Source organism: Cygnus olor, chromosome 8, assembly GCF_009769625.2.
Source record: "Cygnus olor isolate bCygOlo1 chromosome 8, bCygOlo1.pri.v2, whole genome shotgun sequence".
NCBI lineage: Eukaryota > Metazoa > Chordata > Aves > Anseriformes > Anatidae > Cygnus > Cygnus olor.
The window spans coordinates 29,822,399-29,836,010 of NC_049176.1; the positions used below are offsets into that span (position 1 = coordinate 29,822,399).

At 37.5% G+C, this 13,612-nt stretch overlaps 1 protein-coding gene across 8 annotated transcripts in view; it reads left to right on the plus strand.

The window, feature by feature from the left end:
* The window catches only part of PATJ (PATJ crumbs cell polarity complex component), a 152,460-nt gene that overhangs the window by 25,735 nt on the left and 113,113 nt on the right, over positions 1-13,612 (plus strand). For all 8 annotated transcript variants that reach the window (XM_040565857.1, XM_040565860.1, XM_040565858.1 and 5 more), the window contains 5 exons: positions 3,871-3,947; positions 6,695-6,751; positions 8,140-8,274; positions 10,731-10,895; positions 12,566-12,691. In XM_040565857.1, coding sequence (XP_040421791.1) covers positions 3,871-3,947; positions 6,695-6,751; positions 8,140-8,274; positions 10,731-10,895; positions 12,566-12,691 — 560 coding nt within the window. The remainder of the gene's footprint in view (positions 1-3,870; positions 3,948-6,694; positions 6,752-8,139; positions 8,275-10,730; positions 10,896-12,565; positions 12,692-13,612) is intronic.

Here is a 13,612-nt window from a genome sequence, read left to right on the forward strand (position 1 = left end):
AAATTGCTTTTACCTGGCTTAAAGCTAACAAACTCTCTTAGTCTCAAGGTACGTTATCTAGACATGCCTTAGTGATCTCTGTGCTCCTAATAGTCAGCTTGGATCTAACTGTAGTTTTGAGCCTTTTCCATAGCATACCCAGACTTTTTTGATATGGATCCGATACGGATCCATTGCCTCTCCATAAATACTCCAAAGCCCCTGATTTTTAAAGGTATTTGTAACCAAGTTATATGTATATGTGTGGCGCCCCCTTATTTCTAACATTGTGCCAATCTCATAATCCCTTTTCTTGGAGCACTCTGGAGTATGGTGCAGATGCACCCGCGTCTGGCAAGGACTTCGCTGCCTGGAATTCATAGCTCCTGGCTGGGCCCTTCCTGATTGCTTGCAGAGGCAGCGTGGTGTATGTGCACTGCATCCCAGTGTGTCACGTAGTAAGGATACTACGGATTTTTCTATTCTCCTGTGTGCCCGAGCTCCCCTTACCCTGGGTAATACAGGTTAAGGTGTTCATATGTAGAATGTGTCTTGGGATACCAACACTTAAATGCTGCAGATACTGTTGGTTTGCAGTTGGATATTGCCCTTGATACCATCTGGTAGTGCTGGTCCTCCTTGGACCTACAGGATATGAAAGGGGCATGGTTTTCAAACCAAGTAAGGAATCAGTGGCCTTTAATGAAACAATATGCAAGTATCGTTGTTTGATTAAACTGATTTTTCATAGGGGAAAAAACCCTTAAAGTAACAAAGTACTGCAAAAGCTTTTTGCAGCTATAAAATAGGTGTGTGTATATCTTTGTTAAAAGGTTGAAATACTTAGTTGCAAATTTTATTCATACTGAAATACGACCTATAAGATTTCACTTCCGAGTAGAATATAGTGGCCAAGTTTAAATTCCAAAGATAGGTGCTTATTTTGGACATGGTGATGGACACTTCATTATAGTGGTGCTAAAGTAAATACTGCTAATTTAAGGCTCTGACTAAACTCTGGAAATGCTTTTAAAAGTTTAATGTAAAAGGTATGTTTTATAAAAATATGTATTACTTCCTTTTAAGCCCAGTTGTGTGAAATTCTTATTAAATTGTGTTTCCTGGAGAGGTATTAAATAGTAATTCTGGCCAGGCAAAACCATGATTAAACAGTGCTGTTACAAAGGCAACATGGTTTAGGATGCAGTGTGCATGAGGCCTGAAACTTTCTGCTAGCAGACTACAGGCAATTAACTTAACAGCTGCATCTGCAAGACTGCAGACTGGGCAGAACTGCTTCCCTTTGCCTTGCAGCAGTACTCAAAACCAGAAGATATGATGATGCTAGCCAAGAGCTTAAAGATGTCTGGAGAAAAACGTCCAATGGTAGGGAAGATAAAGGTGATGCATTAGTGAAGGGTGGTAGAGCACAGGACACACCCTTATGAGTTTGTGAAATCTGGAAGAGATTGCGAGAAGAAAATATTCCAGTTTTGAAGATGCCAGGAATTTTGACCAGTAAAGATGATTTTTACAATACGCTTATGTTTTATTCTTGATACTATCTAACAAGAAGGGAAAAACTGTATGGAAGTGCAGGCAGAGGGACAGGACTGTAATTATGTTGAAAGTTGTTGCGAATGAAAGCTGTCTCTGGGAAGTGTTTTAATTTTTGAAGCCTTATACATTCCAGAAGATGTACATATCTCAGGTCATGAGAAATCCAGCTGGATGAGGGGCTAAAAAAGCAACTTGCTACTAACTGCCATGTGGAAAAAGCTGTTTGGGGGGAAAAAGGAGCATTTGAAGTGACTTGGGTGATACCATTGAAATTAAGTATATCTAATCCAAGTCCCTTCATCCAACGTTACACAGTTCAGAGGAAGTTACAAGCAAAGACTTCAGAGTGTGTTTGAAGGAAAGAAAAGGGGAAACTTCAGATGGGGATGTGCATCAACAGCTGCTCTGAACAACTTGTAGATTTTGGTATCGTGTTTAGGAAGTGACAGAGAAATCTGTATTCAGCCAATTGAACACAGCTTACAGTTGTTGAACTGAACTGTGAGCCTGACCCTAAGGTTCATTACTTCTGGTGAACCTGAAAATCCATATCTGACTACACAGTGGACTGCAGGTGCTTAGGTGCTGTGCTTCCATGTGATAGCTTTGTAAGAGCAGCAAAAGAAATCAATGATTCTTTGTCCCTATGTATTTTTGCAAATAGAAGGAGTAGAAAGATGTGCTGGTGCTCAGTCTTTGCTACAGTTGGGAAGTAAAGATAGTGATCAGCCTGTGCTTGGTAACAGCTCACAAAGATGACTTCCCTTTAGAAACTTCAATTAAGTTCAAATGGAGGAAAAAGCCTCAAGTCACAAAAAAAAAAGCCTCAAGCCCAGAATTTCAGGACAGCTCGTCATTTCCTTTTTAAAGAAGATAATTTATTTCAAAGAGAACTGTGGTTTGTATTTAAAAGCCCAAGGTTTTATTATTGGTGCGCTTTGGTTTTGGTGACAGCAAATAGTTATTTGAATTGCTGGAAATCTTGGATATCTGAATCTCCTTGAGCCTAATGTTTAAAGGTGCACTGGATATTTCCAAGAGAAATCTGACTTGTTAGGCTCTTTGCAAAGTAGTTTCTCAGCACAGATCAAACAGAATTTGCCTATCTGGCATGACAGAAAGTGATGGAAGAGATATAATTATGTTGTATAAGTTAACTTAAATCCTTATTTTTAATGAGTGGAAAACTTCAAAGTTATAAAATGAGGTAATGAGGATTCTATTGCAAAGCTCACGTGTTTTATCTTTGCAATCTACGAAGGTGTTGAAAGCAAAGGCAGTTAGGCATCCCGTTTGTCTTGGCTTTTCCTCGTGGGTAGGCTCCGAGCTTCTTGGTGTCTTCAGAATCCCCCCCGAGCTATTTTGCTTGCTAGTTTGTGTGCAAAATGTGAGGTGGTGATTTAAATCCGAAATTTCAGTGACACATCAGCAATACTGAGTGGTCTGTGCCTCGTCTAGACATCTGACAAACTATTACAGCCATTCGGGGGGAAAGAAAAAAAAACAGTTTTCAGTAATTCAGACCCCAGTTGCTGCTGCTGTGGCTGGTAGCTGGAATTTGTTTTAAAGTTTGATTCTTACCAGTTAAACATTGCTTCAGCGTGGAACTTTATATGTGTGCTGAGCTTCTGGATGAGGTCAAATGCGGGGCAGCCAGTCATTTTCTGCTGTCTAGCTCTGTCAAATTGTCTTACATGAATGTAATACTGCCTTGGTTGCATAAGTAAGAAAGCTGAAAAGATATAAATGTCAAGATAGCCAAGTTCCCACGGAAGACTGGTTTAGAACTGGAGCTTATATTAAAGCTCATGTTACTTACTGGCCTAATTAAACTAGACATACCTGCCAAATGTATAAATAAAGTGTATGACTGCATTGTGCTTACGCAGCTCCTTGATACCCGCAGTATCTTGTCAGGTGTTTTACTTCTTAAGGGGCTTCGTTTTGGTGGGAGATAATGCTCCCTTGGGGTGGCAAGCAGTTCTGTAGCAACAAATTATGCAGTTGTGTGAAATTTATTTTGCAGCCTGAAAGAATGATTTATTTACAGTACTATATGGTACAGAACTCACATCTCATCAACGCAAGCATCACCTCTTCTGCCACTCAGTTGAATAAATCACACTTTAGCACTAGCTGACATTTTGCATTGTTTTCCTAAGAGCGTCATTTTTGATTTGCACTGATAGACTCAGCTTAATGCAATTTCCTTTTTGTGATTATTCCCTGTAATCTTTTATTTACACTGAATTTTTATTGAAGTATTTAGAAGCAAATGTACTTCTGAATGTAAAATGTGCTAGTAAATTTAATACTTGCTTTCATATTTAGGAAGAGTCCCATTTCCTCCAGCATATGAGCTGAAATCCAAGTGGGAAAACCTGCTGGGACCTGAATATGAAGTTATGGTATGTTATCTTTCAATGAACTACACTCATGTATGTGTTGCTTTTTTTTTGTTTTTTCTTTTTTTTTAATTACACATCTGTGAGCTTATCATTACAGGCTGTTTATAGAACAGCTCAGTGTTTGGAACAGATCAGTAACATCAAATTTTGCTTCCATTAACATCAAGGCTGAAATACAGAAATTGTAAAATTAATATATTTTTAAAATCTGTTTATATGGATACTATTGTTATATAGAAACTAGACAGAAACAGGGGTATAAAAAAATCAGCTGTCCTTTTAAATCTACATCACAGCAGCCACTTAAAAGATGTGTTATTTTTGTGATTTCATTTATGATCTGTTTGTTTTATTGTGCACTGGGAAAAAAAGGCTCAGAACAGAGCTCCCATGTTTCATGAAGAATCTTACGATTTTATTAGAAGAATGAAAGAATGATTTTCAAACATACTGGGAAAATAGGAAGTAATTCAAGGTAGTGTAACTTTATGGTGCCAGTGCCTATTAGATATTTCTTCACCTCGTATTAAATGATTGCCAAGCAAAAGATTATTTTGATGAACTGTCATAAGGAGTTGACTGAAATTGTAATTCAGTACTGCTTTTCAGGGCTGCGTTAGTCAGGGAGTACAGATAGAAGTCTGCAGCCAATGCTCTTTCTGAAGCCTTAAGAAATTCTCACTGCCACCACCAAAATGCCCTGTTTGTCTTCGCATGGCTTGTCCAATTGATTTAGAGACACTTATTTTTACTACTTGGAGTAGCCATCATTCCAATTGCTCGCTGGAAGATTTAAAGGAGCTTTAAGAATTGTCTTGAGAAACTTGCTTCTCTTCATTCCATTAGCACTCCTTTAAGATCTGAAGTTCGTATAAGATTATGTACATGATGTAATAAATCTGTTTGGCTGCCCACTTCAGTTGCTTGATATTCCCATCCTTGCATTTCAAGAGTCTGATATTTCTTCCCTTAGCGCTATCGTGCTTCCCACAGAGGACGAAAACCTGCTTAGTGTGTGAAACTGTCTGTTTCTAATTCTTCTTGAGCTGCCGCCAGTGAAATGGCAGGAGTGAGAATCATAGCATCGTTTCTGTTGGAAAAGACCCTGTAGCTCAAGTTCAGCTATCACCCGGACGCTGCCAAGTCCGCCGTGACACCGTGGCCCTGAGGAGCCACCTCCATGCCCCTCTTAAATCCCTTCAGGGTCCGTGACTCTACCGCTTCCCCGGGCAGCCTGTTCCAGCCCCTAACCACCCCGTCTGTGAAGAAATGCTTGCTAATATCCATTCTGGACCTCCCCTGGCAGGAGTTGAGGCCATTTAATGTTAACGGTTGTTAAAATGTTAATAGTTGGGCCTGTTAAATAATAGAAGGAAACTGTTATGGCAGCCTGGTTGGAAAGTCGGTTTTTGGTTCTTCCGGTTTTTGTTACCTGAGCCTCCCTCTGGTCATGCTTGGCTTTGTTCGTAACAGTGTTTAGCTTGAGTTCAGCCTGCTCAGCCCCTGTTCACACTGCTTCACCCCTACACTCAGCTCCCCGAACCTCCCCTGAAGGTGACCACAAGTTGGAGTCCTTTCCCCAGTATTCCCCAGTTGTTTGACGAGAGGATTTAGTGTCACTCGTGGCCTCCGTGTTTCTGATCCTCTGTGGCACCAACTCAGGGAACGAAACTGAGATCCTGCAGAAATGGAAGGAGGCCCTAGGAGCCTGTGTGGGGATTTATGGCCGTGTGGTATTTGTTGCCAAGTACCTAACCGTGAAGAGTCAAACTGAGGAGTTATCAGTCATAGATTCATTTAGTTACAACTGAACGGACACCAAATGGATTCTGTCTGTTGGGAAAAACACCCTAGGTACTGGAAAACAAGATGCTGGGAGCCTTGTTTAAAGTTAAGCTGAAAGAAAAAGCCGAGACTTAACAAAGTATCTACAAAACAATATTAAATTAGAAATTTCAACAGGAGCCTGAAGGAAAACAGTTACCTGATTTTTGCAAGGCTATATATGTTTCCAGTTCTAACAAGTGTAGCAATCATCCCAGACATGCTCCATTTCAGTGTCCCAAGCTCCAACCTTGGGCCATGGATCACTATAGATTTCATCTTATTACAATTTAAATTTGAATAAATAACCTTCTAAGGTTACAGATAAATTCTGTTAAGGAAGAGCATTACAAGAAAATTGGTGGTAAATGTTATGGTTATTTTATTCAAATAAATAAACTAAAGGTATACTGAAGGGATTTCTTGTCCCTGTTCTAAATGATCCATTTTCCATTCAAATTTGGTAATTAAACTCATGTATTTCAAGCCATGTTAGAAACATGCTGCAAGAGATTGTGGTTTAGTCTAGATGTTAGATGGCTGTACTGTAGCCTGAAGTAATAACTTTAGCTATCATACTTTTTAAACTCTGATTGGCAAGTCACTGTGGGTATTTGTGTCAAACATAATGGCATTTTGTGCTTATACAAGATTACTGGACTTGGCTAAAATCGTCGTTCAGACTTCAAGAATAGGATAATGTTGGAGTCTGCTAATAGTGCATAATCACAACATTCCTAGATGTAAACTTTTGTGCATCTAAAAGACTTATCTGACATTTATTTAAAATTATTTTGCATCAATGTGATTGTTTAAATACAGCTTATTTTGCTTTTTTTTTTTTTTTTTGGTCCAGAATTGATAATTCTGGTAAAGTCTGTATTGTCCTGCTGTTGAAAATTGTTATGCTGTACAATTTTTAGGTTGTGAATGTGGATATGCCCATCACGGATGACTCAGAACTCCAGAAGTACTCAAAGGTATGACTTGCATGATTTTCTTCATGGTATACGTTGGCAGAGTAATTCCAGGAGGGCATGATTCAAAATTCCAGACTTGTGTATTTCAGAAATTTTGAGAGATTCCAGCTTTCTGGCTCTCTTGCTTTTCCAAAAGAGGCTGCCCATGTCCTGCATATTTTCTGGACTGGTCCAATACTTTTTCATAGCATGGGCAAATGCACCTTAAAAAAAAAAAAGAAAAGGAAAAATTAAGGTGAAGCTTAAGGAAAGGCATAAAAGAGATGTACGCATGTAAGACTCAAATTGTCGGGCACTTAATTGTATTAAAATTCATTTATGGAATAATTGTTGAAAGTCACTACAGAATGGAGCAGAGATGGTAACTCTGCTAAACAGTGTTGTGGTCCTGCAGAGGGATTTGCCGTAATGATCCTATCTTAGGCTGGGGCATCCTTTAGTTGGAATGGTCAGAGCTGAAATTAATTTCTGTCTTCTGAAGTTTTTGATGAACGTTCCTGATATGTGTGTTAATATTGTGCAAAACAAATTTTTATAAGTGATGTATTTGTATGCTCGTGGAGATGTCTTAGTGAAGAAAGGCCACAAACTCATAATCAAGCGTGGTTGTGAGGAAATGCCAAGGATCAATGGCTTACTCAGTTGACTTGAATATTCAAAATAAACTGGGGAAACCGAAGGAGAGTCAGTGTTTCAACTTCAGTAATAAAAAGTCAGAAAATTGCCAACCTGAAGGAGCAGATGCTACTGATTATTTTTACCTCCTCTCCCCAGATTGCCATGATTCCTGCTGTCTTTTCTGGATAATGCATCACTTTTATGCTAGTCTTCCTAATACTATCACAAAGACACTCATGATTGGAGGCTTCCTGGAGGGGAAAAAAAAAAACTGAGAAAAGGCTAACACAAAGTGATTGATTTTTACATTGCAGAAATAAGGATGCCAGTACTGTTAGATGTTTGCAGGGGGCTCTTCATGGATACTTTTTCTACCTCAAAAGTAGTGTAGATCCTCAAGGAACAAGACAGCTGATCCTGTTATTATTGATCTAGTATAAAATGGTGATGACAGAATTTCTGTCAGCTTTGTTGAAACTCACCTTTTGGGTAGGATAGACTTCAGGTGGTACTTGTCTTCCCTGCAGTTTTTCGGTATGCTAACATTATTTAAGAGTACAGTGCAAATTGCCTTTTCCCCCAAAGGACTGACCGGTTGTTTTGACTTGTGCAAATGGTTTACAAAGAGAAATGATAGACCCTTGTGGTGTAACACAAATGATGTGAGTTGAAGATTTAATCATTTTTTTGTTTCATTTGGTGAGCTGTTGCATCCTAAATGTGTTTATATTATGGTAGATACAGATACGTATTGTCTCATTTTTTGACAGCTATTACCCATCCACACTTTGAGATTAGGAGTTGAGCTTGACACGTTTGATGGGCATCATTACATATCATCAATTGCTTCAGATGGTCCTGCTGCAACACTTGGTCTTCTGCAACTGGAAGATGAACTTCTAGAGGTAAAAAAAACAAACAAACAAAAAAAAACCTCTAATATATTCTTTAATCCTTCTTTAAAAGGCTCGTATTAATTTTTAGTTTGCAGTGTGTGAAATAGTTGTATTAAAGAGTTGATTGTGGAAGCAGAGCAGTGCTTTGGAAATCTCACAGTCATTTTCTTCACCATTTCATTCCTCCTTTATGGACAAAACGGTGACTTCCTGTGACCTCTTTTCTGAAGAGTTTAATATGATTATCAAGAGTCATAAGGGTAGAGATAATGTATTGAATGTACTTGTATCTGTGATCCTTCAGTCTTTTGAGCAATTTAGCATTAGCTTTTACACTTTACATGATGGCTAATCTTTTTTAATATTTGTCACTTCTAAAAAAAATTACAGCAGTCTCAGAAAGAATGATTCCTGTTAAGCATTATAACTTGGTGGTTGAGTGTTGAAAGACAATCGTGTTCAAGGTAGTACATTGCTTTGTTTAAATATGTATAAAGAGGTATTGGGACAGCTTTGAAGTTATCAGAATCAGGCTGGACCCATCAGCTCAGGAAAAATATGAAATTAGTAGTATTAAAAATATTATGTTTTGTGTGTGTATGTATATCTATCAACGTCTCAGACTGCAAATAGTCATTAACATTTCCTGTTGAACACTGTCTCTTAGTGGAATATTTTGAATTTGAGTTTTTTTAGTGGATGCAAAGAACATTTAATTGACATCAGTGGGAACAGAATTAGGCCTTCTGAAAGATTAATTTGGTAGCTGCACCGCTCTATTGCCTTTACTTGTTGTTCACCATTTAACATCAAAAATTTATACTGATATAAGACCTAAAACATTTTTTTCAGTTATCACTTAATGGAGGAAATCTTGATTCCTGAAGGAAGGGATTAATGGAATGCTGAAAGTGTTGTTTAAATTTCTTGGCCGCTAAACAAAAAATTGTATACTAAAAGCAATATGCTAAAGAGTGCTGCAGAGTAACTTAGGAAACATTAATTGTAGATATTTTAAACAATTTTACTTATTACTGTGTGTTTACAATTAAGTTCACAGATATGTTCAGACCTAGTGAGCATACATTTTTTTTCTACTCTGTAGCTGGAAAAAAAATAACCAACAAAATAAAAATGTGCTCCAGGGCTAAAGCTATGTACGCCAGGTTTAGCCCAGAGTGTGTTTTTGCAGCCAAGTTATAAATCCCTTTAAGTACGGGTTTGCAATGGAAAAAGTGACAGCCACATTCCCCAAACAAGCAGCTCTACCTGGGCCTGATACAGTCGGGATTAAAATGTGATCAGTACAGGAATTTTCTTTAATATGCAGAAGGTTGAATGCTGATTATTTTTAATGATGTGTTTGAATTATGATAGAAAGCATGGTATTTTCTTTTTTTCTCTAATTTTAGCTAATTTCATGGTGTTCTTTTTTAGGAGTAAATTGCTTCCTTGTGTCCTAGTTTTGCTAGTTGGAATTTCACCGACTCCTATTTGATAGTGCAAGTAACTACAGGGCTGTGGTAACTGAATGGGGTATTTGGCACCTTGTGTGTTTAGAGGCTTATTTCTGGCAGCTTGAAAAGGAGAAATGGGAGTCCCCAAGTCTGCTTGGGAATGCACAGTAGCTCTTCTCCATCAATCACAATATGCTGAGAAATGCTGGTAACTTTCCACCACACTGCCACTCTCATGCATTAAAAAATCCTTACGCGTAGATACTTCTGTTTAAATAATTAACTAATGGATTAGCCTGATAGCTCAGCAGTTGCTGCAATTCTTACAGGAAAAAAAACGTGGCAGTTCATCTTACCATGTTGGAGGTGAGCTACACCACTTTGAATTTTCTCCTTAGCTGGCTTTTAGGAGGAGAGGAACTCCGTGTTTCTCAGCAGTATAAGCTACATTTACACTGTAAAAAGTAGGAAGAAAAGATGGAAAAAAAAAGAATATGAAAAACGAAGTCTAAAGTGAGACTGCTGTGTGGTCTTGCACAAAACTGAGCCCATCTAAAGCATAGGGAGATCTGTGGTTTCTTGGAAATTTGGAAAATTGAATTTTTCTTTTTAAAGTCCAACAAATGAGCCTAATGCTAAAAAAAAAAAAAAAAAAAAAAAAAGAAGCCCATCAGAGAAACAGGTGAAAATGAAATTGCAATGCCAGGAAAGGTTTGGAGTAGGAAATGTGGTGAGCAGAAGAGGAGTTGTAGGAAGCTGAAGAGAGCAGAGACATGATGTAGCAGTAGTCACAAGATCTTGCAGATGAAGTTCAACGTTTATAGTAATGCACGTGTACTTAAGAAGCATGTGTTAATAACACTATGCAAGTTTTGCTGTAATTCCTCGGTAAAAGTAGATTTTCATATGCAGTTGGGAAAGACAAATACACAAAAAAATTAATAAAAGAATCTGGTTCACATCCTTTTAAATAACTTAGTGCGGATGTGTGTTTTCCCTTCTGTGCAGGTAAATGGAGTTCAGCTGTATGGAAAGTCACGCCGTGAGGCAATCACTTTTCTGAAAGAAGTGCCACCTCCATTTACGATGGTTTGCTGTCGGCGACTTTTTGATGATGGCAATGAGTCTCTTTTGGATGAACCCATTGTGGGAGTTTCACCTCCAGAACAAAAGGTAGACTTCTCATGTCATTCAGTTGGGTGTAAGGACAACAACTTTTGTTTTGGGAAAGTGCGTTTCTGTTTTCCTTTTGTTGTTTGATCCAGACTTTTCAACAGTCTTAAACAACATTTCTTAAAATATATTTGTAGTTATACAAGTCATTTTTGTACTCAGTTGTCATATACAGCTACCTTTGGGCTTGTAAGTGACTGCTGGTGTTTGGGTGAAAGATGGTTCATGTTTGCAACAGTGTTACTTTTACTGCAGTTTATACAGGTTGGTCATGAGAAACTTCATTGTACTATAAATACAAGGTAGGTAAATCACCAAGCTAGCATGCTGACTGTGTACATCCCATTCATCATTCTTTCACCTAATAGGTGAGTGAGAGCTTTGAATTATACTAAATCACATCCTTGCCACCATTAGCTGATTACTTCCATGTTCTGAGTAGTTTTTTTTATAGAACTGGAAAAATATTAAATTTAATGTTTCTTTCCATTGCAGAAGCTTTAAAGTCTCAAACTAAAGCTTGACGCTTGTAATGGTTGTTCCTATTTATAAAAAGTATTTACACCTTGATTTCTCATCTTTTCTGATGTAATTTCCCGTAAGCTAGGATTTCTGGGAGGAGAGTTAAACATGAAATGTGGATGTTTCATGGAAGAGTAGGGTGCACAGTGTCATGCTTTTTTGTAAAAGGCCCTCTCCGTTGCAAATAGAACTTGATCCATCGCAGTTTTTTGACCATGCATGTTAAAAAACATTTTCTATGTACAGACTATCAGTTGCATATCTTTGCCATAAGGCAATACTGGATGAACAGAGGTCGCGTTTTCCATAGAGTAGTTTCACAATATTTCTGCTTTCTTTTGACAAAATAACAAGAAAGAGTGCATGTGTGGGGGAAATTCCTTCCTTTTGCCTCATAGTAGTGCTCTGTGTGCTAGGCATATCTGTCCAAAGAAATGAAGTTAAATGCGTGAAGTTACGACTGTAACATTTTTCTCGTGACATACATTGATAATTTGTAAAGATTATATTGGTAAAATATCACTTGAGTTAAAACATGCATTTTAAGTTAGACAAAAAAGATGTCTTTTTGGAAGATGTGTTTATGAAGCTCTCCTTAAACAGTGAAACTGTGTAACTATACCTCTTTCTCAATTTCTGTGATGAGGTGTAAAAGAAACTTTTTTTTCATACTAAATACTACTTGTATAGTTACAATTTAAGAGATTGTTGTCTACATATTTATTGCCACAAGTGTCCGATCATCTCTCTAACATCTGGTCTTTCCATAAGCTGACTGTGACTGGTTAAATCTTTTATGCTAAGACATTTATTTTTCCTTTATGCATCTAATGGGACAGCTGAGGTTCATCAACATGTAACAGGTTAGTAGTATTGCTACAACTAGTTTGTCTAATACATAGGTATTCATATGCCAGGTTGGGCTCCAGTGCTCAGAACACGTAGGCATAGGAGCAAGGGAGTGTGCAAGGCAGCAAGTTGCAGAAGGTACCGCTATCTAAAACTGGATTTGGTGTTCAAAGAAGTTGTAATTCAATAAAAGGTCATATTTTAGGGCATGTATGAGCCATTAATAATAATCAAACTTTTAATAGTGCTTGTAAAGAACTCCGAAGCATAGTATTTGAACTAGAGTTTTTATTTTTCAGGTGAAACCTGAGGAAGACATTAATCCTGAAGAAGAAGGGGAATTAGCGTTATGGTCTCCTGATGTGAAGGTTATTGAACTAGAGAAAGACAAAAATGGCTTAGGATTCAGCATTTTAGACTATCAGGTATACTTTCTATATCACTAAATATTAAAAATTCCGTTGATCCTTTGTCTTCTATGGTGCCTTAAAGTGTTTTGTGATGTTGATTATTGGGTCAAGTCATCAGCTTGGTGCTTGGGCCCCGAAACTCTGTAGGGAAAAGTAATTTATTTCTAGGCCAACTCTAAGCTGTACACTATAGTTTATATTCAAAACTAGTCTGATTATTGACTGTGATAAAGTGCAAAATTTCTAATCAAACTTTACCTCATAACTCTGAGTTTAATGGCTAAATGTTGGGGGGTATGATTTTTAGTTTGTTTTATTTTGTTTTAACTTGGAATGACTTCTCAGGTGTAGTGCAAAAAAACTTTCTTAGGTATTGCAATATCACCTATGTACCATATTTAATTAGTCTTTTTCTTTCTGCCCTTGCTGCCCCAAATCACTTTTATTTATAAATGCAGTGCTAGTCTGCAATCTGTGGTCCCACTCAAGCCATGGAAAGATTCACCATTTCAGACATTGAATCAAGCCATAAAAGCAAAACTATCTGATTTCTCAGGAGAGTTTATGGAGTTAAAGTTTTACCATGACTGCCCTTCACAGTCAAAAGGGAATGTCGGGGCTCACAGGTGAATTTGTGTTGCAAACTCAAGTTTCTGTAAAATATAAATTTGCTTTAATGAATTGCTTTAATGTATTAGTATAAGAATAGAGATCTAAGAACCTAATTAACAAATTTTTCAATTATGCCTCCTTGCTTAAACTATTAAACTGGCATGCTGGAGATGAAGGTAGAATTTTCAGTATTTAAAAAAAAAAAAAAAAAGACTTTTAGTAGCCATTTATAGCTTAGAAGTGATTTCTCCAAGAAGAAACATTTTTTGGCAGGTTATATGCTTAATTGTTAAATTCTTTAGAAATCAACAGAAAAGTGTTTAA